Consider the following 27649-nt stretch of genomic DNA (forward strand, 5'->3'; position numbering starts at 1 on the left):
AGCCCTTTTCGCCCTGTGGAGAACTTCCAGAATGTAAGACCGTTTGCGACTCTCTGGCGGCGTGTTTCCAACCTTTTTCTTTTTTTTTTTAATGCTTCTTTTCATTCATGCAAAGATAACGTTCTCATTTTCCCATCAACATGAGTTCCTTTCACATGAAACCACACTTTTATATTGGTTTACTGGAGTCTTGCATCACCATTAATTTAAAACCCTAGGATACAGAACTGCCGAATTACTGAGTTGTAAACCTGAAACTAATAAAACACCGTATGTTAAAATAAATAAATAAACAAATAAAATAACATACAAATGAAAAACAAAGACAAAAAGTCTAGGATACAGACCGGGAGTTCCCAAAGACAACTTTTCAAATGGAAACTTGAACGTTCAAGTATTACTTTAGGCTGTACCTCTCTGTCGGCACCTCCTTAGAAAACAGAGTAATGACATCTCAATTTCTCCCATTAGTTAATTAGCCACCTTTGCATCTTAAGTACTGGAAGCATTATGCTGTTAATTACCTACCAGTCCACTCTCAAAAATCAGTCGCTTTTTTTTTTTTTGTACGCATAGATTTGCACAACCCTTAAAAAAGAAAACAAATCTATATCAATGGCTCCTCTACACGCAGGCTAAATGTTACAAAAGGCAGTGCTCTAACGGTTAGCCAAAGGTGGGTCCGGTCAACTAGTGCCCTTACTTCTCTCTTATTTCTCCCAACACTTCTCTTCTAATCCTCTTCATAATTACACGAACTGCTACAGCTTTCCTGAAGCTGTCAATTCCTCCTGCATCCGTTTTCAAATGACCGGCGAAGAATCATTCTGGGCACTAGATCAAGCTGTCAATGTTCCCAACTCAGCAATGAAGGATCCTCTTGAAATCTCCCCCCGGCATATCTGTCAAGGGCCTCCCAGGGTTCTTCAAAACTCTTCCCCCTTGGAGGAGAGTAAGAAGGGTGGAGGAGCCAGAAAGGTATTGATCCATTCTTTTAACATGCTAATTTGCCTGAGGGCTGCTACAGTCATTGCCAACCTGGACCCTTCCAAAGGAAACCGTTTTCTCAAAGTGGAGATGTCTTTTTCAGACTTTTAGAACTGAAAACAAATGAGCCCAAGCCTCAAGTTCACAGTGCAACATGAAGGAGGCTGGCCAATTAGAAATGGGATAGGTCAGGGGCGCCTCGGTGGCTCAGTCCGTTGAGCGTCTGACTGCCGCTCAGGTCATGATCTCGAGGTCTGTGAGTTCGAGCCCCGCGTCGGGCTCTGTGCTGACAGCTCAGAGCTTCGAGCCTGCTTCGGGTTCTGTGTCTCCCCTCTTTCTCTGCCCCTCCCCCGCTCATGTTCTGTCTCCCTCTGTCAAAAATAAGTAAACATTAAAAAAAAAAAAAGAAATCGGATAGGTCATATATGGAAAGGTGGTCTAAAACTCATTGATGGTAACAAAAAGTTTGGAAGTTTAAAAACAGATTTTAAACTTCTAAAGCCTGTGTGTGCATCACAACCAGTTCAGAAGTAGTCTATCGTATAGCCCGCATGAATCCTTGGGAGAAAAAGAAATAGGACTTTTAGCATTAAACTGATGTAAAACATTAATAACATTATATTGGTGAATGCTTGGACGTCTCCATACATGATAAAAATGGAAAATAAAATTGATCGTTCATTTAATTACACCTCTAACCGGTGACACCCCATTAGGGCCAGACAAGAAAAAGGCGGAGGGAATAATAGCACCATTATTAAAGTATCTTTGGCTGCAGTCTTTGTTATCAGTTTATTATTTCATCAATGAAACATGCAGTGCAGATAAGACAACAAGACACGACCGCAAAGTGTTACCATATTAAGTTTGTGAAATTAATTCATTGAACGCGATGATTTGCTCATAGTTTCCAGGTCGGGTATTTCTGGGGATACATTGTTGAGTTGTGAATGGTTATCAATGGAAAATGCCACATAAAAGAGGCGGCGGTGCTCCTGATGAAGGATCCGTTGTGGAAAACGATAGCTGGGAAACTTGGCGTCTTAAATCAGGGAAGTTCTTAAGGACAAAAGCCCATGAGAAAAGCATTCCTCACTGAGCTGTGTCTTAACTGATCATGAGGTTGGCCCATATTTACCTGCCATGGTATTATGGGAGGAAATCAGTATTCTGTTAACCTCTGACCCCTGGGATCTGAAGCAGACAAAGGACCAATCTGGAGCCCTGGGAGCACACAGCCAAATGTCAAACAGCAGGGAAGCGATTGTTACGGAAACATTTGGCGTGGGCACAGCCAGCTTCATTGGGGCAAACTGCTATTCACAAAAACAAGCCGTGAAGAGATAACGCCATAAAATATGAACAGAATGGAACCTTTTCTGTCTTGCTTCTAAATTGTTAGCTTTATGGGACATCATGCTGAACAGTATGAAAAAAATCCAATTTGCTTTGAAGCGCATTAGTCTGTCTAACATCCTAATTATTGTTTACATTGCCATTTGCCTTCTATTAAGAATTGAATAATTACCCAGCACTTCATAGTTTAAAAATACAAGCAAACAGGATTATCTGGGTAATTAAGAAACTGTACTTTAGCTTTGTACTGCTGCGGAAAATATCTGTACACGTAGGGGAAATGATAATTATCAATCAACTCACTTCAAATGGTATTTTAAGGATTTTGAGCAATTTGGGATCTGTAACTTATTAAGAAGAGGTTAGTAAGATCACCTTTAAGAAGTGTGGGTCTGTTTAAATCCATCCTTAGAAACAAGAGCCAGATAAGCAGCTGAATTTTCTCATCCACTAATGACACCAGAGAACACACGAAGTACAGAGCCTTCTGCTGTTCTTTAATCCTAATAATCCATCCCAAATGGACTTTGAACAGCATCATCAAACTTTGTCAGACCATGTGGAGCTCAACCAAAGCTCTTCCATATTTCGATGTTGTTTTAGCTGACCCTGCCTCCACTTAATTGCACTGCGAAGTCTGGCTATGCCCGTTTTCTGCCCTGTGAAATTAGCTCGAACTCACAACTAATCGAACTTCAAAAACATTTCATGCCAAGTCCTCTTCTTCTACTTTATAGGATGCATATGATCACAGCCTACGGAAGATAGCGCTGCTTTCAAGCAGGGTGAAGTCCGTTGGGTTATACACGCAGGGTGCTTGCATTGCCCTTCTAGGAGAATAAAGCAAAGGTTAAGTCAGTTTGGAGACACTGGGTGGGATGGGAAGACAGGAATTGGACAGGCGACATTCAACCCCCCGTGAATGCACGTATGAGATACGGAACAGAACACAGTCGATACACCTTGTAAGGAAACTTATCTGGGACAAGTTGAAGATAAAATCAGACATGGGATTTTAATTGCGACTCTCGGTACAAAGCCTGATGGACTCATTCATCTATGTAGAAACAGATGAAAATGCCAACAGTGGTCTGCAAGTTATATGCCTTCAGTGTCTATTTGTTGAAGGAATGAATGGATTCCAGCCCACCAGTGACCTAACGCCTATTTCTGGAACTTCCTGAGATCTGACAATTGCTTTTCAAAGAATTTTATCTTTTTACTTTACAATTTTTTTTTCCAGCCCTTTGTTGGGACACTTCTAAACATTCCTAGCATAATCTGAATTGTGCACTCAGAAAGAACGGCAAGATTCCAGCTGAAGCTGTCACTACACAGACAAGCTAAAGGCTTCACCAACACTAGGTTACTTTCCAAAGGTCAGAAAAAAAAAAAAAATGAGCAGCAGGAGCCGGGTTGTTTTGCAAGGGGCAAGGGGCCGGGGAGTGAGAAGCAGCCACCCTGGGCGGGGGGGGGGGGGGGGGGGGGGGGGGGGGCGGCGCATAGAAAGAGCCCAGTGCAAACAGTGCACTCTCTGCCCCCGCCCCCAATCTCTGGAAGCTTTCAAATCAAAACCGAATTCATTTGCATGGTGTCTAAATCAGTGGGTTCTGCATAAACAGAAGGAGATTTCGGCTGGAGTTTCCAAAGGAAGCCCTCACAGCCTTTGTGAGAGGGGGGAAATGGGTGTGCTGTTTTGCATGAGGGCGCATACAGAAAATGCAAATGAAGACTGGGCAGCCTGGAAAAGCAACCCCGGGCCGACAGCTGAGGACCCGCATTCACCCACAAAACCCTCGGCGGCTCCAAAGGGAGTTGTAAGCGGTTCCGACAGGATTGTTTCCCAAGAAGCCGAAACAGACCCTGAATATTCATAAAATGTCCATTTAGTCATGGGACTATTAATTACCCGTCAGATCATGGAACTGGGTGACCTCACCTGCTCTCCTCCCCCCAAAACAGCTCAGAGGTACCAGCTGTAAGGCCCACAATGAGAAAGGTTTTATGCCCCACAGTCTCTCCGGGTCCAGGGGACAGCTGAGGCCTTCATTAATCGTGCCTCCTCACAAGGACAATAAAACTAAAGAGCGCTGAGCCACCTTATTGGACACAGATAAGCAGCTTTAAAGGGCTAAAAGCTACAAATTGCTGTCTAAGTTGATAGAAACATCTAAAGGGTTGAATAAATAAAAGGCCATTCTTCTAAGCTACCTTCATTTCGCAGATTCTGGAAGCTTTCAAAACTTTCCTATTTCCTTTTCATTTTCAACGTGTCTGCAGCAAGGCAGAAGGGTGCATTCTACATACCATCAGGGAAACTAAACGGCTGATGGTCTCACGACCCCTTCACACTTCTAAAAATATTGAGGATGCCAAAATGCTCTTGTTTGCACGACTTAAAGCTATCGATAGAAATTGAAATTGAGGGACTTGAAAATTATTTCTTAATCCATTCTGAAAACCGGGGCGCCTGGGTGGCTCAGTCATTTGGGCTTCTGACTTCGGCTCCAGTCATGATCTCCCGGTTGGTGAGTTCGAGCCCAGGTCAGGCTCTGTGCTGATAGCTCAGAGCCTGGAGCCTGTTTAGGATTCTGTGTTTCCCTCTTTCTCTGCCCCTCCCTCACTTGTGCTCTGCCCCCTCTCTCTCAAGAATAAATAAGCATTAAAAAAAAAAAAGTTAAAGAAAATGGTTTTTAAACCATCTTTACGCAAATTACATGTTAATGAAAAAGTAACTATATTTCCCCAAAACGAAATTAGCGATGAGAGTGACACTGTTTTACATTTATTTATTTATTTGTTTGTTTTGCAAATTTCTTTAACGTGGACAGCTGGACTCTCATATTTGCCACTGCGTTCAATTCAATATCTATCACATATAGAAAAGCCTCTAGAAAACTCCACTCATGAAAGAAAAAGAGGTAAAAAGCAAATGATAGTTCAGTATTAATTAAGAAAGTTTAGACCTTGCAGATCACAAGAAAGGGTCTTGGGGAATCCAGCTAGAACACACTTTGAGAACCACTACCCTGGTACAATGATGGGAGGAACAGAGGATCTAAATCAATGCACGTAAGATGCATCATTTCATGTCACCTCCTACCCTTGCTTATGTGACATCTTCCCCCCCCTCCCCCGCCAAAGAGAAACAAAAACAAACCAACTTCTACTCTGGAACCTAAATGAATTGCTTTCAGTGTTGGACAGACACTGGTCAAATAACCCATCCCTTCAACCTATTTGTATCTAACAACAATAAAATTAACAGTAACAGCTTCCCCTGACCAAGTGCTTAATGATTCTAGACGCTGCATGAAACCCTTTTCTCCAAACATGCTTATGGGTGCCTATCGTGCATAGTAACATACCGTTGCCGCCAATTTGCAAACGTGAACTGGAGGTCAAGTTAGTGTCCGTGATCACACAACTGGTGAAGTAGCACCATTAGAAACTAAACCCAAGTCTCAAACTCCAAAACCAGGTCTTAGCCATTTTATACTAAGAATTATGTTAACCCATGAGCTGCAGAGATTTGTGAATGTTCAGGCATAGAGATGATTCATAAACACGATGAAAAGAGAAGACCCAACTGAAGTAGGAATTATAAACAAGGACCTCACTGATACATTTAGTCACATGCAAAGATTTTGATAGAGCATGCTGACCCCATGAAACATTACTCCACCAACTAAGCATTTAATATGAAGCAGGCCACAGTTCCTTGGGTGGAACTAAGGAACTCATTCATTCAATGAACATTTAATGAGATCCCACTATGTTCCGTATTCATTACTGGTGTCACTTGTCTGCTTATGCCGCAAAAATATTACCAGGAAAAACTCAAATCCCAAATATCTATCAATAAGGGAAAAATTACGTATAATGTCGGATGTTCATGCTTCAGAATATTAATTATCCATCATGAAGGATGAAGAAAAGTCATATCCTCTAACACGGAGTAATGTCCATGATAAATAGTCAAGCGTCGTAAAAAACAAGATGATAATCAAGGGGATGATTCTATTTCTGGTAATTTTGTAAATACATGAAGACAGATGACATTCGGGCTGCCTGCCAAATTATAAAGAGTGGTCACTCATAAAAAGTTGAAGAGTTTGAGGCATATAGTTCTTTGGTAATGTTAAATTCTTCAATTAAATGACAAAACGAAAAAGCAAACCCAAAACCCCGAGTCAAAAGTTCAATGATAAAAAAGTCAAACTTCTCTCAGGACCACCTCTGCTTTACACGGTAGTAACTGAAAAGCCATTTACACAGTCTTTTTTTCCAAAGACTCAAGTCTTAACAGAATAACGACGTCTTAATTCATTTTTTGAAAGGTACGAGAAAGCTCGGTGAGACTCAAATAAGTCATCAAATCTGAAATAGCAGATTCAAAAGTCCCTAACTGAGATAATTTCCTATGTGATGCTCCGGTGAGCCCAAAATAGAGACCACTCCATGATTTCACACTTACAAAAGAACCCTGGTCACACGAAGAAGGGAAGAGTTAAGAAAAAGTATGACAGAAAGGGGACAATAATTAAACCCTGCTCTTTTATATAAAGAATTGCGTCTTTCAGTGATCACAGCCAGGCTTCAAAGCTGAAGATAAAAGCAGCCATGTGATTCAAGTAATTGATTCTTAAAGACCTGATTCAAAGGTAGAAGAAAAATTTCAAAGGTGGAAAGGATATGGAGCAACATTTCTCTGAACTATATTCGTAATGCTTCCTTTCCGCTACTTTTTTCTCCTAAACTCTTTCTACAGCATAGTAAGAAAACAAAGTAATTTCTTCTTCGTTGTCTTTTTTTTTTTTTTTTTTAACATAACTCTCTCCCGCTTTTCAGAGCACAAATCTGAAATATTTCTGTTATGGCCATCAAAGCGTTTGTATCTTGTTCTCTCTCAGAAGAGCTTTTAATGATCCCTTTTGCTGATATGAAGGCATCACATTTTAATAACAGGTAATAGAGGTCCTAGATAGATATATATGAACCCAAACAATCTACAGCAAAACCGTGTATTTCAGTAAGGCTTGATTCCTATGTAGTTTAACTTTGTCACAGTTGTGATTCTTTGACTTTAAGAGTGACTCCAGAAAAAAAAAAAAAAAAGACTTTTTTTATTAGTATTATTTTTATATATACTCTCTAAAATATCTCTCATTAATGTTTCACGAAGAGTAAATCAGTGACTTTCCTTTCATTTTTCAGCTTTTTAATTAAGCAAAGACTATATTAATAAAGAATCCTCTCCTCTCTTCCTCTGCTTAATGTTTCTGAAGGAATGCAGACAAAGGTATAAAACATCTGGACCATTTCCTCAATGGGGGGTACATGTGGGGCTCTGCGGGGAGGTGGGGGGTGGTCCAAGGTGTATATTTTCTTTTCCTTCTTCCAACAGCCTGAGGAGACCCGGCCACCAGACAAACTAGAACTTACTTGTCCTCTGCGGCCAATCACGAGGCAAGTTCACACCACTGCCAAAGCCAGCCAGGGGTAGGTTCTCCCGGAGGAGGAAGTGTCGTTCTGTCCCCAACTGTCCCCAGCGTCCCTGGAGGACTCCATGAGCATGGACTGCTTGGGGGTAAGAACGCCAAGAGGAAGTGTCGTTCTGTCCCCAAAGTCCCTTAAGGACTCCGGCAGATGACGAGGCTTAGATTCAAACAACAGCACCCCCGGGCAAGCCCCCCCCCCCCCCGCCGGCCATTTTTGTCCAAGGATCCTTTGTCAAACATGTAAGACCTGAATCCGTCTTCACTCTGACCCCCTGGACCCCAGGGAAGATGGATGAGGAAGCGGGTGACCTTTCACCTGCTTTAGTGGGCCTGCAACAGTAGGCCCACTGGAAAGACAATTGGGGAGGAACCTGTTGCCAGAGTTCTGAAGACTGCCAGTTCCCCCTTTATATCCCTCCTAAAGCTCTCTTTGCAACCCTGGTCTTTCTTGTCCCGCCCCCAAATCACTTTCCTCTCACTCAAAGCACAGCTCTCTTTCCTGCAGGGGAGAGATCAAATGACACCCTCCAGATACCATTTTCAACATGAAGTGTGAAAATAGACATTATTGTTGGTTAAGGCAAGGGCCCTGCTTCCTTCCTATCTTTAGCCTTGACGTCCCCGAGTGGCCGGGAGATTGAGTTTCTCTTTTACTTTTCCAACCCAATACCCTTAAACGTCCACAGCTTTGGGAAGAGCAAGTGATCAAAAACTTGCTAGCATTAACATGGGCTTAATGCTTTATGGTCTACAAGGTGACTTTTACTACTCCTACATCACTGTGTCCTCATCGATGACTACAAGCTAAGTAGAGTTATCGTCAACCCATTTTACAGATGAAGAAACAAAGCTCAGAGGGCTTAAGAAACGGGCTCAAGGTCACACAGTTAAGTGACCACACTGAGACACATTTCTTTGTCTCAGTGCTCTCTCTGCTCTACCTGGATGCGTCCCAGTAATGACGTCAAGGATGGAGACGACTATTTTTATTACTGTTAAGATTTTTACGGGCTTGAGTCATCTTTAAAAAGTTTCACTCAAGTTTGGATCTGAAGAATCTTGCCATTCAAGTTTTTCCTTCCTCCCTAAATGCATCAGCAAGTCCTCCCTGGTAGTATTAAAAACAAACAAACAAACAAACAACGTGCAAGATTTTGGTCAAAAATGTCTTCTTGAAAGAGTTATCGTTTTATGAGCAGCAAAGAAAATACCAGAGTGAGAACAATAAAGATTCAAAAGGAAAAAAAAAAAAAAAAAGGCCTCAACCTCCCCTTCCATTAAATATCTGGCCTTGTGTTAGGAACAGTTTGCTTAGAAATGAACTGGACCTAAAACACGGAGCCCCACCCTTTCCATGAACCATATGATTAACTGGATTCCCAAGATTATTTCCATAAAGCAAACCACTAAAATGTTCAATTGCCTTTACATTCACTTCCCCCTCCATCTTTTTCTCTTCTTCTTCTCATTTGGGCTGTAAAACTGTCAAGGACTTTCACAGGGTAGCAATGTATGAGTTACTGGGCTCTGTGACAATTGAAAATCAATGACATTAGATACAGAGATGTCCTAATGCCAGAGCAGGAAATGGAAGACAATGGTGTTTTTTTTTTTTTTTCTTTTAAATACATATAAGAATCTTGACATGGGAAGACGTGCAAGTCCTGTGTTACAAAAATCGAAAAGGCAGAATAATTTACTCTAGATGTGATGCGGTGTCATTGTCCTGTTCACGTCACTGTTCCTGCTATGATGATTGCCATCTAGGTGCCAATGACAATGCTCTCATATAGGTTCTAATACTCCTACCAGAATATACTTCAGGGTTTCAGTTTGGTAGAGCCGATCTACTAGCTGCGAAGTCAAGAGCCCACACAGTGACCAAGAAATTAATCGTTGTAAACAAACAAACAACTTTAACAACCAACCTAAAAGTTTTCAAATTTACAAGTTTACCTTTTCACTCTGGGTCAACAGAAAAGGTTTATTGTTTTATTTACGATGGATTTACGACATTCCTTGTTAGCTACTCCCGGAAATAACTAGCAAATCAAGAGTGCCACTTTAAAACAGCATAAAGTATAAAGGAGAAAAATGCATAACCTATGACATCAAATTACCACAAATGCAACTTTCTTGAGGTTATAACTGTTGATTTCCAGTCAGTCAAGTGGATTGTCCCATGGCTAATCCCACCCTGTCATTAAGATGGTTGAAATGCCAGACAAATTGTTTGGCAGTCAGTTATTGCGGGGTCTTTAATCACCAAATCAGATGAACCATGTGGCAATCAGTCTACAGCTCAACAGTCACCCTGAGAAAAGATTAATCGGATCCGTTCCATAGTCGGGACCAGAGTTACACTGTTTAGCAGTAACCATAAGGTTGGTGGCAGCAGACTATTGATAACCACTAAAAATAAAACATCAAGCAAAAATAACAACGCTAGGCATGACTGAGTTTTTTAAGCCTTAATCCACACACAACACGAGCAATCCATCTAAATATGAACTTTTTTCATCCCCCTGCTCAGAAACAAAGCCGCTGCAAAGAAAACTCTTTTACAAAAACTCCCCAGGAAGGAGAAATAAGGGAAGGAAGAATTGCATACACTAAACTTCAGGAAAGAAAATCTTCTTGGTAATATGATAAGTAGTAATTAACGTGATAGAAAAAAAGTCTCGATTTCTTCAAAAACTCAATAACCAAAATGGATCACAATTCACTATGGCTTCCGACCATACAGATCAAATAAGACTCTCATTAGCTCTTTATCACCTCCTCGGGGAAATCAAGAGGTCTTTCATCAAGATTAATGTCACTTGCAGACCCTATCAATGGGTGCTCGGTGGAACAGAGTGTACTTGAAACTCTGTCACTCCATTTTGTCTATACTCCACTCCACTCGTCTACACCGGCCCATGAGACAGGAAAAACTGGACTTTCTTCACACAGCTCGATTTTAATCAGTGGGAGGGAATTGCAAGAATGCGATCCTAATGTCACAGTTAAGTCGTTCCTGTACATACATACGTGACGAGAGATATTTAACCATTGCTGCCATTTTCCCAGATCTGTAGACAGCAAAACTATGGTTTGAAAACGTGTCTGCCTGCTTAAAGTAAGGATCACTCGAGTCTGTTTCTTCCACTGGTTCATTTACATTTCAGAGGGCACATCAAGCCAGTTCAGATCTAAGTGCCTGTTAGCAAATGTGTTTGGCCTTCTGCTGATTACACAGCATCATTTATTTTGTCAGTATTAGAAATGTCTTAGCCTTGCCACCTGGAGCTATAGCACTTACTCATTAGACCCCTCTGTCCCACCACATCCCACAGGGGCTGCTAATTACTGGCTTTACTCCATTTAGTCTCATCTCTGATTTAATTACGTGCACTAAGCCCTAATGAAAAGTACAATATGGCTCTCCTTACCTTGGCATTCTCCATTCCACTCTTCATGCCCAGCATTGCATAGGCAGTTGCCAATGGGTACCAGCCACTCACCATCTGCCCCACAGTACATTTTTGGCACATCCTTTTCTTCTGAGTTGTTGACACAGGAGCCTCGAACTTCCACCAGGGAAGACGTATCAGCCCCTGTGATGGTGTCTGGAAATTGGGCCAGGTTGCGAACGGTGAGCGGACACTTCTTATAGAACACGCGGACCGATACCAGGGCAATGCAGGCCCCCACATCCTGAAAAGCCAGGTAAAACCCCTTTTTGCTCAGTGGCCCTACATCCCGGATCTCAGTGTTCAGCTTCATGATTCTGTCACCAATGTCCACTTGGGTGAAGCTCTCGTCGGCCGCAATGGTGTCAATCTTGGCAAACTGGCTCTCTCGGATGAAACGCTCTTTGTCATTGTCCGATTCATAGTAGTACAGGTTAAACGTCTCCTTGCAAGTCCCCATGACACCCGGAAGACTGTTGCAGTCTCTCAAGGTGAACTTGATCTCAATGTACACCCTCTGAGCCCCTTCTCGGGTGATCCAATCAGTTCGGAGCCAGTTATTCTGACTGGGTTCCATCACGTTGCACACTTGGTAGGTTCGGATTGGTGTATTTTTTTCATCCATTATGCTCACTTCCTCCCACTGCAAAGATCCAGAGGAAATGTATCAATTACAAAATGTCATCATACAGTGATTTATCCGTTCCGTTTTACCCTCGCAGGACAGTGATGACTTTTGTTCCAGTGAGGAAGCAAACTCCTGAGCATCAACCCTCACTAATGAAACCGTCTTATGGGAGACAAGACAACATTTTATTGGGGAAGTATTTTTTTTATTTTTTGTTTTCTGGTTTGTGTGTGTGTGTGTGTGTGTGTGTGTGTGTGTGTGTGTGTGTGGTGGTTTCATTCTTTTGCCTAAAATCCAGAGGCATTGGTAGACTTATCGCGTATGAGTTCACTAGCAGCTCCTTGTGGTGGTCTAACAACCTCAAATTCACCTATTACAACAGCTACAATTTCAAGTGGCAACAGTTCAAATTTACTCATAAATGAAAAACTAGTATGTGTATTGTTTCAACAACTGAGCAGAGACCTGCAAATTAAGAGCAGGAAGAAAGAAGCTTGCCAAAGGAAGACAATTATCAGTTAATTAGTGGTGCTCCTGTCAGAACTTTGCTCTCTAATACCTAAAAAAAAAAATGTCAGTCGATTTTTTTTTTTTTTTTTTTTTGGCACTGTCCCTATTCTTTAAAGAGGTAAAGAAAATCTCACTCTTCTGGTTTTGGTAATCCTGGGAAGACAGAGAGCAAACTTTATGGTTGGATTTCTCAAATCCACTGTCATTCATAACAATGAGACACCTTTGCAGAGCAATGGATTCAATGAATTATGTATATTCTGATTTTCATATACGTATTCCTATTTTTAAAACACATACCCGTAAGGAAACAAGAACGCACATATGCCTCTTCCAAATATTCTGTGGACATTGAAAATACAATAGTAGGTGGTATCTATGATTGAAAGCCCAAGAAAATTAAAGAAGGCTTTTAGGGTTTTCTTTGCAATCGACTTCCTCACATAAAGATTCTACTGGTGGGACAGTCTGAACTCACTGTGACTAGAGTAGTAATTTCACTCTTGCCACAGCTTTTAAAAATAATCCTAAGAGCAGCAAGATTGTTTGGGGGCTCCTAGAGGGCTAGCAGGAAGCCTCCAATTCTTCCCTAATATCTACAGTGATGCATTTATATAGATCTGGTATAAATCAGCTTAAGTATCTAACACATGAATATAATTAGAAGAGAAAAAAGATAGTTTAAAAAAAATTCGTATTCCATAATAGCTCCACTTAAAGCTCCATTCATCCAATGAAGTACGTACAACCATAATGCATCTTTTAACGGGTTTTCCATCTGTGCATTGGAAAACTATTAATGGATGGAAATGTTACTCTGTGAAGGGCCACACTGCATACAATTCTGGATCCCTTTCATCTGCGACCATTATGAAAGTTGGAACTGGGAGGGATAAGTGCCCTGTGGTGATTAAAATTTCTTTTTATCCGCTAAGCAATAAATCACCAGTAATTTACTTATTTGGGGAAATTCATGTAAATCCAAAAATAGATCTCCACCTTCAAAAAAACCCTACTCAGCGTGCTTCTCATCTCAGAACAAAGGGACTATGGAAAAAAACACATTTATCAATGTAAATGAAAGCACACAGGAATATCTCCATAGAGTTCATACAGGATAGTTTGGGTCTAATGTGAATTTTCCAGCCTGACCTTGATTGTCTAAACACATTGATCAATTCACCAGAACAATGACAAATCTCGGCCTTAGTTTTGTATTTTACAATCAGCATCAGAAACTCAATATACTCCTTTAAAGGACCGCTGCCAAGAAATTAGGTTTTTGCTACAATGTTGCCATCAGGAGCCATTCCTTTCAATTATTCTATGTTCTGCTTAGTTGTTCTTACAGAAAAAAAGAGAACAGGGAGTTGTCTCTTACTATATTTCATATCTGCCTCTGTGGTATTGTCAAGTTTTCCCTTCCTCTTTAAAAATAACAATAACAACAAATAAAGGACAACACTTATTGACCAAACCGTGATCCCAAGTTTCCAGCCAAGAAAGATATAAGCCGTTCTCCCTACAGGTAGAAATTTCAGAATAACCAAAAGATACAAATGTGCTTTTATGTTTAGCTAGAAAGAACTTTTTAAAGCCAATCCATCCATACTTGGTAGATAATCCAATTCATACCTTCATTCTAAGCCTGAAAAAGTCTTCTTAAATTACAAGATCTACAGATTAATGAGACTTTATAATTCGGCACATAATTTCTCAATGGCTACTATATATTTTGGAATGACTAATTCTATTATACATAAACAAAATGTCATTTCCAGCCCCTTGCAATAATATCTAAAATGTTACACCCCTAATACTTAAGGAGAGGGGGAAAAAAAAACAAACAACTACATTCTGCATCCAGAAGTCCACATTAGGTCCATAAAAAGTTCTGGGTTGTACACAATCAGCTATATACGCACAGTATTATTTTAAGAGACTTCAAGACGACCGAAAGAAGTTTTGTGTTTAGAAAAAGTGAGCAGGTGTCCTGTCAGCAGTTGGGGGGTGGGTGCAGGATGTGGGATGTCTATAGCATATTAAGTTGCGGTAAAAGCTTTCCAGAAACTAGATAGACCATAGGCTGTACTCAGAAATGTGTCATTCCTTGCTTTTAAACAGATCACATGTATATTTAGTGTAGCAAGGCAGGTCCAAAATCATATTCGATGCCTTCTCCCTTCAAACTTGAGAGTGGCCAGTAAGAAAATAAGGCTCATTAAATTTTCAAAGTACTGATGCGTTCCATCCTCAATTTTGCTAGCAGTTCTAAATCAGCCAACCTACAGAGCTATCCACCTGGTACAGCATGGGAAAGCCTCCCTGAATCAGTGACCTTTCCAGGGTATAGGATTAACAAGAGGCTGACTCTCACAAGATAAAGCTGTACCTTTCTTCGCATTCAAAGGATGAGGGCAATTGCCTGCAATCAGCAGTGAATACAGCCTGTCTACACTGCCAGAGGCCTGCCAATCACTCTCCCTCCCTTTAAAAAAATGGTTTTGAGGCCCGACTAGAATTTTTCAGCAGAGATCCAACCAAGTGCAGTCAAGTTCAGGCGGATAAACAGGAAGGCAAGGCGACCTCCGGTTTATTTCATGTGGATTACACGACCTCTTTTGGAAAAAAGACCGCCTAAGAGTCTCCATTTGCCTTACTACTTTCTTGCCTTATTTTTGAAGCCCGCCTTTTACAAGTTTCTGTAAATCTTTACTTTTTTCATCCTTTATTGTTGATTCAATGGACAGGTGGTGTGAGGCACCATACCGGGAGCTGGCCTTAGGGCTTTCGCCTGCTAAACACTCCCTCTCGTTCACCTCCATTGTTTTGAATCAACTGACTCTGTCATAGATTATCAAGCATATAAAAGTAGAATGATCTACTTAATTTTTAAAGGATTTGAGAATTACTTTAAATTTGGCAGAAGCCAGAGTTAACATGCTAAATGGATTTCTTTCCAAAGCTGATGCATTCTGACCTGTTCTGAAGGGTGGAAGGGGAAGATGTGGCCATTGACCTAACTGTGGTCTTAAATCTTCAGGAGGCGGGGATGGCACATTTGAAAAGAAATGAACAGTGATGAACTCTCTCATACTTTATCTTCTAGCTTCCCCTTTCCCAAAGATTCAAGATTCCAAATATTTAAACTTTCCACATTCAGCACCAACAATTCAAAAGCTTGTTGTTGTTGTTGTTGTTGTTGTTGTTTTGGTTCGTTCATTTGTTTGTTTGTTTCTGCATATATTGTGCGTCTGGCACAAGTTCATAGGTCTTTCTCTTTGTGTGCAAGAGAGCTGCAGATAGCAAGGTAAGGACCATCCCCATCACCCCCTACCCCCACCCCCGCCCTGTTGCTTACACCTAGAACTAAACCTGTACCTGCTGCAATCAGAAAATGTTTTCTCCCTGGTCTCTTTACTTACACATTTTCCTCATCTGGAAACACAACAATTGCTCTAAAATGAACCCTGTCAGGACTTCACGGCCATCACATTAATAGGCACGAATTCTAATTTGGTCCCTGGATTGTATTTCTTGAGGGTATTTTAGTTTTAAATAGGCATCTAAGTCTATGCCTCCACCAATCTCCTAATTTTGAAACCCCTTTCTGCCCTTTTGGTTTCTACTTCTTCTATGACAGAGCCATCCAAAGGGAGTATAGGATTTCTCCAACAAAGCGTAATTCACTTCATAGGCCATGGTGGAAATCTGACCCCCTCACCACAATCAACAAGAATCAAGCCATTAGGACTCTCAGAAAGTTGCTAATCACTCCTTTTTACCCTTTGGATCAGAGAGCAACTCGGAACTTACCCCTCCTTCCAGAGGGCTCGCTATCCACCCAAGTTCTCCCTGAACAGACCTGGAATCCAATAAGGTAACTGCAAGAAAACAAAGAAAAAAAAATGGATTAATTTCCAATGGCAAAAAAACCCAATACTACAAAAACCATTTGCCTGAGCGTTTCCATATGTGCTGAGGGTGTGCATATCCAACTCTGATCAAAACCTAAACTTGGTCTCACTTATGTAAATAATCATTACTTACTTGATCTTCTCCCCTCTTTAAATCTGCACGTTCTTATTTATTTAACTTGCTTAGCATTTAAAATTCCATCCCAGGACGGAGTTGATTCATTTTCGAAAAAGGATGAATAGAGAATCTCAAGTACAATTCAAAAAAATAAATATATCTATGTAGGGCAGTTACATTCCAGAGCACAACCTGCATTCATCTCTGTGTGGCATCTACTAGAGTTATTTGTTTTTGCAAGTTTCAGATGATCACATAACTCATCATCAAGTGAATTCTAACAGAGAGTACTCAAAGGGTCATGAAAAGGCTCTCTCTATCATTTCTTTTCTCCCTCCCCCACCAGAGAAAGAGGCCCCGGATGTGGTGTCTGCTCCTTTTTTTTTAAATATGGAAGTTTCAGAGAGGGGTAATGGCAGACCTGTAGAATTAAAATGCAAACACACTGGAATATTCTCTTCCCCGGGTCTTTTGGAGGACAACCAGAGACTTCTCCTCAGCCTTAGAAGGACATCACCGGTTTGAATTTTAGGTGAGGGAGTGCTGTCTAACAGGTTTAGTGTCCTTGTGCTGCACCTAAGAGGGTGGGGGATGAAGGCCACAGAGCTGCTACACCCCACCCAGGCTGGAACTGTCCTAGGCACCGAGGACACTGAAAAGGACACAATGGATTCTTAACCGCTCCACATTCCCTTTCCCACCGAGATCTGCAGGCCTGGGGGTCGAAAGGCCCATCTCAAAGGAACCCCCGGGTTATTAATTTGATCAGTGAGGCTGGCTCTTTAGGCTGGGGGAGGGGTGGGAATAGGGAGCCCGCAACCTTGCTCCTGGGCACTCCGATTCACCATCTCACCGCCAGGCCCCTGAATTCTGCCCACCTTCCCTCGTTTCATCCCCAAGTCAAAGGGCTTCAAATCAGCGCTTTCTCCCGGTTTTCCCGAGGAGCCAGAATTCCTAGGGCCTCTTAATTATTTTAAAATGTAGAGCCCTACCCTGGGTCGCTCCCGCCCGGAGTTGCGCCCCCCCCCCTCCTCATTCCCTCTTCTGGGTCCCTAGAGAAAAGCCCGCTACATCCATTTGGATTTATGTAAGGTGGATTAGGGACACAAAGGGAACAATAAGACCCAATTTACAAAAAAAGGGAGGGAGTAGAAAGGGAGGGTAAAAGGGAGAAAAGGAAACGTGATGGGAATAAAAAGCAACAAAATGAATAAATTTTTAAGGGGGAGGAGCGGCCGGAGGGGGGAGGGGAGATACCACCCCCCTTCGTTCTACATCAGTCTACAGCTCTATCAACACCGTTTTTCTCTAGCGCTCCCAAGTTTTGCCTCCAAAAGAAAAAACAAGAAAAAGATAAAGAAAAAGAAAAAAAAGAGGAAAGAAAAAAGAAAAAAAAAAAATCTCTGTTACGTCTGGTGCCAGAGAGGTCTTGAGGGACGTCCTAACAAGTGTGCGAAGTAGTCAAGAGAAAGCGAGATCCATGCTTCCCCTAAAAGAAATGACCCTGGGGATCGAGGGGCCTCAGCGACCACGATGGCACCAGAAGCCAGTAAGGAAGAAGGGAGGAGATCGAGAGGGTGGGAGGGCGCCCCTTTCCTCCAAACAGTGTCTGCCGGCAGGTGTGCGAATCTCTCCGAATCTCGCCTCCGTCTGGCGAGCTCCTGGGTACCGGATGCCCAGCCAAGGCTAAGTTGGTTTTTGGCTCCCTCCTTCGGAACAGGAAAAATGATAGATTGCGCAGGGACGCGTGGACGGATTCTGGAGAGATGGACGGATGAATAGATGGATGGATGAATGGATGGATGGATGGATAGATGGCTGGGGGAGGCAGCGGGGGGCGGGGGTGTGTGTGCAAGAGGCGACGAGACGGGTGCAAGGCTAGATGCACGCTGACTTGAACACAAGCAGCACCGAGCACAGGCGCACACAATCAGGACACTCACGCATAGGCACACACAATCGTCCGCGTCCACGCGGGCACCCGCGCACCCACACACACGCATTTGTGCGCGCGCGCATACACACACACACACACACACACACGCATTCAATTCGCCTTTCTCTGAGATCATCAGAAACTAAATGATCAACCTCCACCTCTCCTACACGGATACAATCTTTCCAGCACGTCCGAAGAGACGCGCGGAAAATACACCCAGACGGGTCCGGTCGGTTTCGCACATTCCATCCAAACTAACCCAGTGTATAGTTCTGGGGGCAAAACCCGAAAACTAGTACGTTCAACTTGCCAGCGGGCTCCCGGGGTCTGCGGGGTTATCTGAAGAGCATGGGCGCCCTTAGGCCAGCGATCGCGCACCCGGAGCGCGCGGCCCAGCGGGGAGAAAGGTGTCTGACGCCGGGCGCTACAGAAATCAGGTCACTGGCGACCTGCGAGCGGCGCCACGACCGCTGTGCAGCTGAGGCCCCGCAGCCGGGTCCTGGGAAGCCCAGGGCTCGGGAAACTTTGCAGAAACCTGAGCTCCAAGGCTTTCGCAAGAACCCTGGAGCACCAAGCACTCACTTGGTTCCAGGCTTGCGTCCCCCCCTTGACCGGGGCTGGGGTGGGAACGGTGGTAGGTCCATTTTTTTTTTTTTTTTTTTTTTAAATCCTGGCGTTAGCTCCCGTGTATCCCCTGGGACGCCTGGAGCTCGCCTCGCTGGCGGATGCTGATAAACTTTGTCCTTTCGCTACAAACTTGGGTAGCTCCGCCGAATGCACGGTCACCTCCCGGGCAGGCTGCCCGGCAGCTTCCCCCCTCCTCCTCGCGGATCCCCTCGTCCTGGTCCCCTTCTCCGAAGTGGGGGTGCGCCACTCACGCCAGGATCCCTCGCACCCTCCGGCCTCGCGCTCCCGGGGATCATTCGCCCGCAGATCCACCTCTCTGCCCGGGACCGCAGAAGGACCGCCTCGCTCTTACCTTCATTCGCGGGGTACACCCTGGAACCGGTGACAGCGTCGCAAATCCCAAAGAGAAACGAAAAGAGGACGAAATAGAAAATCCCAGCCATGGTTCGCCGGTGCCAACGCTGCTCCTGCCGCTTCTATCCCAGTGGAATAAATGCTTAAGTTAGGAGTGCAGCAGGCTGAAGACATTGCCAAGGGGGTGGGCCCAGCCCGTGACGTTCACCCGCCAGTCCGGGGCCCGCGGCCAATAGTGGCGCAGACGGGGCGGCCCGGCCCCGCCCCACTGAGCAGAGCCCGCCCCGAGGCCCCGCCCCCTCCGGGCTCCGCGGGGCGCGCTGTCTCCCGGGGGCCTCGGGGCCCCAGCTCTGCCAGGTTCGCGCCCCCGCCGGAGGGAGACGGCCTGGTCCCTGGACGTCGCCTCAGGGGTCCAGCCCCTGAGCAGTGGAAGGAGCTTCGAAGACTGAATCGACTGGGGGTGGGGGGCGCGGTGGGGGGGGATCCGATGAAGATTGGCAACCCCCTCTCCCCCCGCCACGGGCGGTTTGAGATGGAAGAAAAGGTTCTTTTACTGCAATAAAATAAGTATAAAGTTGACCCTGCCGCTTTGCTGTCGCTTTTTTCTGAGGGTCGGAGCGTTCGCGTCTCGAGCGCCCGGGCTGGCGCACCGCCCCCTGGCACCCTCTGCTACCCTGCCCCGTTTGTGTCTTTACGGCGCGTCTCCAGATGAATGCTCTTTGGGGGAGTTCTGTGGCTTGAGTATCTCTCTCTTCCCTGGTTCCCCAGCTGCCTGGACAGCAGAGACCCGATCGGTCCCCAACGTCCAGGGCAGCTCCCGGCGGGAGGCAAGGCTCAGTCACCGTCTCCAGAGACGGAACCAGTGACTTCTGAGCAGCGGAGAAGAGCCCTCTGGTTGCACCTGGCTTTCACGCAGCGGGTCTCGCCCTGGCCGGGACAGGACTTCCCATCGCCGCAGGACGCCCGGAGAGGGCCTGGCCTGAGCTGCAGGGAACCGACTGCGTGTTACCCGGGGGTCGTCCCTGGGACCAGGCCTGGTCAGTCCGGAGCGCCGGGGCACAAGCGAAGGGCTTCAAGCGGGAGCGGGGGTGCCTGCTGCTGCCCAGACCACGCAGGTGGGGACGCGGAGGCTGCCTGGCGCGGCCGCTGCAGCTCTGCGCTCCGACGGCTGCCGGCCGCTGCTCGGCACCGCTCTCCGCGCCCGGGGGCCGGTGGAGGGCTGCAGAGGCGGCGCAAATCCTCGCAGCTGCCCCTGCCCCGGCCCGCGAGTGTCACTGTCGACCTTTGGGGGAACGCAGGCCCCACTTGGGCCTCGGTCTGTTCCCAGATGTCCCGGCTGCGGGCGCAACCATCCGAGCGCCGCCCGGCGACCGTAACGCAGCGGGCGGCCCCGGGACGGGCCCCCCGAAGCGACTCGGTGCGTTCCTCCGGACCTTAAAAGGGACCCCGGTTCCCGTTGAAGCCTCCTTCTTCCCTCCCCCAGGCCGCGCCTCCTCTGTCAACCTCCAGGGTAGGACCGGGATTTTCTCCGGAGCCCGGGTCCCAGCGGGTGGGCGACCGCGGGGAGGTGGCAGCGCCTTTCCCCGCGCAGGCAGCGGCTCATCATGAGGCAACCGCGCCACCTGCCGGCCAGGCGCGGGAGTGCGCGGCCCCCGCGGAAAGGCGAGCGGACAAAAGACCCGCAACCTGCAACCCGCGGAGTGGAGGTGTGTCCGCGGGGTGTCTTTTCAACCGCCCGCCCACGTCCGGCGCACCCCGACCGCTCCTGCGGTGTGGTGGCCGGCCGGGGTGCCGAGGACCCAGGGGCCGTGCTTCTCGCCAGCTGGGTTACGGAAAATGGAATCAGAACGCGTTTCAAGGAGAAACTCATAACCAACACCCCCAAGGTTGCTGGAGTCGCTTCTGTCCCTGAAAAACATAAAAAGGAATCCTAGATCAAACAAGAGGTGGGGGTAGGGCGGTGTGGAGGAAAGAGGGGGTCCCGGCTGCGGTTTCGGGTCGTCGGCCACCGCAGCGCATCGTGTCTCCTCCGTGGCTGGACAGCTGCACCCTTGCAAACTTCGCAGCGGGCTGATGAGATGGGCAAGTTTTATTTGAGCTCGCAGGGCGAGGGCGTGGGCCGCAGCTGTGCGGGTGGGCGGCCTAGAGGGACAGCTTGCGCGGGCCCCAGGTATTTTGGCTTCTCGGTGAAAGACCCGCAATGTCACAGTCTGAGGACGTGGATGTCAGTTATTGTAGCTACTGTTTTCACGCAAGTGAGAAGGTGGGGAATGCAGACGGGAGGATGTACCCTTATGTGTATGTATCAATTATTTAAACAACTACACGGAGCCCCTTTAAGGGATTCACTTCTAGATGCTTTGTTGTGTTTCCCTGGGTTTTATAGAAAAAGAAAGGTGAATTTGGTCCCGGCCATTTGGCACAGCCACTGGAAAGAGTAAAGAGCGATTAACGTTTTGAAACAATAGTTGCCGGTTGCCTCTCCACAAGAGTTTAAGTTTTAGTTTTCGTTTTGCGTGCACCTGTGGTTGGAATGGAAAATGCACGGCCTGCCTTCCTAAAAACAGTAACATTTCTAGAACACGCACCGTTTTTCGCCTCCTGGGATACGTGCACTGAATTTTGAACATGGTCTTTCCAGCCCCGACTGCCTGAAAGCGAGGCTCTGGCTGGGGTACATTCAGTGACTCCCCCTTTTCTTCTTCTCATTTTCCTTTCTCAGACCCCAAAGCGACCCAGTAACCTGGAAGACCAAGAGGCGGGAAATGCTATCTTGGAAAACTGAACTGTTTCCTCTACTTAGAGGAAAAGGTCTCTAACCTAAGAGGCATGATTCCTGCCCCCAAATCAGGCAAAAGTGGAATAAAAGATCATGGTCCAGTCTGTCCTCAGCCTGGAACCACTTTACTGGAAGACACAAGAATTTTCAACAAATCAATAATCCACTGGGGTCAGGAGCATACAATAGAATACCATAATCTCAAAAATTACCTAAAACCACCATCTTTTAAAATAAATTCGCTAGGCTTTAGAATAAAACAAGCCTCCTAAATGCTGTAAGAATTCAAGAGTACTGGGGTGTCTGGGTGGCTCAGTCAATTCGGCATCTGACTCTTGATTTTGGCCCAGGTCGTGATCCCAGGGTGGGGGGGATTAAGCCTCGCATGGGGCTCAGTGCTGAGTATGGAACCTGTTTTAAGATTCTCTCTCTCTCTCTCTCTCTCTCTCTCTCCCCCTCTGCCCCTCTTCCCCACTTATGCTGTCTCTAAAATTTAAAAAAAAAATCTAAAAAATAAAAAAGAATTTGAGAGTATTTTGAACCCATTAAAAGACATGTCAAAATGTATGTGCTTATAAGCGTAATGAATATAGTGATCCAGTATTTCAAAAATTTGGATACATTTTTTCCCCTCCTGTACAGTGCCTATACCACAAAGACTTGAACTACTTTTTAATTTGCAAAGACCTTTTAAAAAAGTGCCAAGTATCCCAGAGTTTCCACCTCTAAGTGGAGGGGCCGCTTTCACCAAAGTGGTAACAAAAGGACCTTTGACCTCTGGACAAGTAAGCAATGACAAAAATACATAAACGCTAGAGAGAGGATAACACCAAGAAGATGAATCCACTCGGCCTTTTACTGAACACTGCCAGATTTCTTTAAAGCTAGTTTTGTTGGACCTCCTTGGATATCACTTTTTTTTGTTTATTTTTGAGAGAGGGAGGGAGAGAGAGAGAGAGAAAGAGAGAGGAAGCACACAAGCGGGATAGGGGCAAAGAGAGAGGGAGAGAGAAAATCCCAAGCAGGCTCTGAGCTGTCAGTGTAGAGCCCGACACGGGGCTTAGCTCATGATCCCTGAGATCATGATCCGAGCTGAAATCAGGAGTTGATGCTTAACTGAGTGAGCCACCCAGTCGCCCCTGGCCATCAGTCTTTTTATCAAGGGACCCCCCACCAGTACTGCAATGACTCCCTGTCATTGCCAGAAGCAGGGTTTTCAAGACAGACCTCTAGCTGATCTGTTGGGAGCTGTGTGTCTTCGGGTAAGGCATTTAGCCTCTCTGAGATACGGTTTTCTCATGTGTGAATTGCATCTAGGTTATGTGATTCTTCTAAAAATGGAGTGAATTTTGTAGAGTACCTGGTGTGGTCTCTGACGTGCGGTCGACAGTTATTATTACTCTCAAATAATATTTTACTAATAACTTTTTCATAGTTAATAACTTAATATTAATCATGTTATATCATCAATTTAATATTAATAATTTAATGTTATTAAGTGGGCAATCATTTATTCAGCTTGAAGCTTCCCTTCCATGAGGAAAGTTGGCACTGTGATTTACACAGCAGGCTCCCTGAGAGGGGAGTGTTATATTTCAGCACCTCCTGGAGTCCGGAGGGAAATAACTTCTCAATTCTTCCTTTCTTTCGTTGTTGATTTGTTACAGCTCACATTCAACCCACGTTCTTAGATGGTACAGTTGGATTTGAGCCTGAGGATTACACTTATCTCCAAATTTAATAGTTTCAAAAACAATTAAGTGAAACAGGTGTGGGGAACCCAACGCCCACCACCAAATCAAAATATCTGCGATCATGAGTGACCGATGCTCTGTCTGATGACACAGCCAAGAGGGCACTCTTGACCACAAGCTACCGCCTGAAATATAGTATCCTGAAACAACATTTGGTGGGCCTCCTAAAGCTCCCAGAAAACCCTTTTGGAGATATCATCCTTTGATACCGAGACGTTGATGTTAACTCTGATGCAAATAAGAAGGCAGGACTCTTGTGAGCCCTTAACACCTGAGTGAGAAAAATGGCCCCAGAGCTCAGGTCCTGACCAGTCAGAAGAGTGAGGGCGGGACACAGAAGGAGGCCTTTCTGAGTCACTGAGAAGGAAACAGACAAGGAGTTCTCCAGGAAGAAGGCTTTTCTGAAACTTTGGCACTGGACCCGAAGTCTAATTCAGCTCTAACAAACATTTGTCAACAGAGGTTTCTTCTCAGCCCTGATGATGCGTGATACCTACCACATGGGGATGTGGGGGCTGGGCGGATACCATCAGGAACATTCTGTCATCCTCAGGACTCCTCAAAGGGTGGTGGAGAGAGAGAGAAAGACACTCAGTTCAGTCCTGGGACAGCTCTCGATCCCAAGAACTAAACATTTTGTGGAGAAAATCAACCTTTGTTCAAGAGAATTTGGAGGAGATCATTTGCATCGGGTTTTGGCTACATTGGGAACAGGAGTTAAACACTGAAACTATTTTGCTTTGTATTTTGCATGAAATCCATGCTCGCAAAGAAACAGAAAATGCTGTTTACTTGGAAACCTTCGAAGAACACCTATGAAATGGTGTCCACTCAGTGTATCTCAAAATGCCAACATAAGGCTTCAAGTTACAGTGATTAAATACTTCGATATTTAATAGTTATATTGATTTGTGATCATTAAAAAACTTGAAATTATAGTTGTTTTATGATGAAATATTAATGATAATATATACGTGGATAATAGAAACTGGTGCAATTTTTTAAAGCCATTTTTACCAGAGAAATAATTATCTAGTTAGAGAACCAATTTATGGAAGTCCTGTAATAGCCCTCTTCCCCCCCCCAAAAACAATGTGTAATTGCAATGAAATGTTGTAGGAAGAAGAACATAACCATGAACATACTTGATGATTTACTGCATAATGAGAATGTAAGTTTGGAAACCTAACTTTTCTTTTCCCCATGATAGTCTAAAGCATTTACAGACTATTTTATGTCCCAAACATTTGTTTTATAATTTCCAAAGATCTCCGAATATTCTGACAACGTCTAAAATGACACATAATGCATTTCCTTATGTACAACATAAATCCTGGTAAATGCTTGTTTAGATAATGGAAACTTAAAAGTGTATTTATAGAGGAAATGTTCCTTTTGAAATTATATTTATGTATCATTTTTGTAACCCAATCATTTATGCCAAACAGTAAATAGGAAAAGTATTTTCTTTGTAAAAGACTAGGCCTCTTGACTGGTTATTCAAAGGGGCTAAGAGGAAACTCAGTCAAAACTCCGAGAAAGCATAGCATATGCTCTTTTCTGCATCACACACTATGGGAGTTCCACTGTAAATTAATGAAACCTTATTAAAATCAATTGAACACAAATACATTCCCGATATAAAGAAATACAAGAGTGAGATTCATGAACAGGGTTCGGTTCAGGTAGCGTTATTTGGGGGCATTCTGGATGTATAATGTTGAAAACAATGAAGAATTTCTATAAAGCAAATGCCAGCTCAGAAGTGTATGCATAAACCTGCATCACACAATTTTAAACGTACTAAGCAGCCCTCTGCCCCTAAGTTATAGGTAGGACCACCTTTTCTTAGACCTTGACTCTATCTGCACAAATAGACTGGGGTAAATTCAGACAAAAAATGAGTTTTATTTGAAGCAGGGGGGTAAAAAGAATTCAGTTAGTAGTGGATCATTTGACTCAAAGTGACATCTAAAGTATGTCAATTCAGGAGCCCCTGGGTGGCTCAGTTGGTGAAGCACCAACTTCCGCTCAGGTTATGATCTCGCGGCTTGGGAGTTCAAGGCCCGCCTTGGGCTCTGTGCTGACAGCTCAGAGTCTGGAGCCCGCTTCCAGATTCTGTGTCTCCCTCTCACTTCCCCTCCTCCACTCATGTGCTTGTTCCCTCTCTCTCTCGCTCGCTCTCAAAAATGAATAAACATTAGAATTTTTTTTTTTGAGTCAAAACATGCACAGGTGGTTATGAGGGAGATTCCAACATATTTTAACTTTAAGAGTGAGGTCCTATCTCTGCAATTTCAACCGGCCTATTTATATTACATTGGACACTTATAGAGGTAATTGAACATTGGCAGGAAATCAATCAAGTCTCTTGCATCAAATGATCAATTGCAGCTCAGTAAAGCTGGGCCCCATTTCCTCTCATTATGCTCTAATCTGAAACTTTTACAGTTTTCCCTCGGATTGTTATCATTTAAACTACTTTGATAAATGCCTCCTTGTACCCACACTGCTTAGCAGGCCACCCTGGTTAAGCGACACACGAATCTAAATTTGCATTGCAGAAACCACTGCAAAAGTAATAAGACAATTTAGGATGCTTTGGGCCTCTCCACTTCCAGCTGTCTTCAGCAATTTACTCCTTGTGCCCCTTTACAATATGTATTTATGTGTTGCAGATTTATTTATAAACTTGGGTGCTGTTTCAAAAACCTGACTTCGATTAAAAATAAGATTAGCTGGTTTTAAAACTCCTAAAGCCTTCTCCGTCTGGACAGGTCTGTGATTTAGAACCTTCCTCTTGCTGTGTTCTGATTTAATCTGTTCGGGTGTCTTTTTTTCCCCATGTCCACCTACACCCAGCTGCCCATCTTCCTGCAACCTTTTTGCTGTCAGTCAAGTGACAGTCTTCGATGGAAGCTTTGTGCACCAAGGCTTCCTGAGGCCCAGCACCACATTTAGATAGAAAAGGGTTGGGGGGGGATATAACCAATTCTTCTTGGAAAACTGGGGGTGGGAAAGTACCAGTGGGGGAGTTTTGGCCCACAGCCCTTCAGAAAAGGCTTTCTCAAACACACGCAAAAATGCAAACACATATACCAAACCCCCACATCTGTAGCCCAGCACCAACGTGATGTAAAAGCACCCTGGGAGGGCAAGCATTCCAAGGCTTGCTGATGCAAAGAATAAAGCACCCTTGCTGAATTTTATCAGGGGTCGGAATCCAAGAATAGACCTAGTTTCTCTCCTAGTGTGACTGATCACATGTGTCTAGCTTCCCCGTCTTGGATTGACCGATTCTTAGCCGACTTGTAAGTACTAACATCTCTGCATAAAAATTGCCTGGGTATATTTATTTTTGCTAATTGGAGAGTAGCTGGAGGAACGTTCTGCATATGGCTTCGTATGGATTGCATCCTGCACCGTTTAACGTCTTAATATTGGGAGGAGGTCGCGTCCTATAATACAAAGCCACACTTTGGAGACATTTCTATTTGTACAGCAGATTACTTCCCTGAAAAGCCAGATAGGTCATTAGCACAAATTCAAATTTTGATCTCTAGAAAGAGAGCCTGAATTAAGATGTGGGCCTTATTTTAATTACTCTGTTTTTATTTGGTGCCATCGGCATTCTGATTATAAGCGTCTCTTAAATTTGACATCATTTTCTCAATCCGCTGAAGTTGCAGGATCTTTAAACAAAATGTTCCAGGTCTATGTTAAA

At 44.4% G+C, this 27649-nt stretch overlaps 1 protein-coding gene across 5 annotated transcripts in view; it reads right to left on the reverse strand.

Annotated features, from left to right (window-relative positions):
• The window catches only part of EPHA4 (EPH receptor A4), a 149929-nt gene extending 130345 nt beyond the window's left edge, over positions 1 to 19584 (reverse strand). For 3 of the 5 annotated variants that reach the window (XM_027049599.2, XM_053215847.1, XM_027049600.2), the window contains exons 1-3: positions 19391 to 19579; positions 16254 to 16321; positions 11279 to 11942 (exon numbers count right to left, since the gene is read on the reverse strand). In XM_027049599.2, coding sequence (XP_026905400.1) covers positions 11279 to 11942; positions 16254 to 16321; positions 19391 to 19481 — 823 coding nt within the window. In that variant the 5' untranslated portion in view covers positions 19482 to 19579. Of the gene's footprint in view, positions 1 to 11278; positions 11943 to 16253; positions 16322 to 19390 lie in introns of all 5 variants that reach the window. The other 2 variants (XM_053215848.1, XM_053215849.1) reach the window with 2 other exon arrangements.
• Between the last annotated feature and the right edge of the window lie 8065 nt (positions 19585 to 27649).

Source organism: Acinonyx jubatus, chromosome C1, assembly GCF_027475565.1.
Source record: "Acinonyx jubatus isolate Ajub_Pintada_27869175 chromosome C1, VMU_Ajub_asm_v1.0, whole genome shotgun sequence".
Lineage (NCBI taxonomy): Eukaryota > Metazoa > Chordata > Mammalia > Carnivora > Felidae > Acinonyx > Acinonyx jubatus.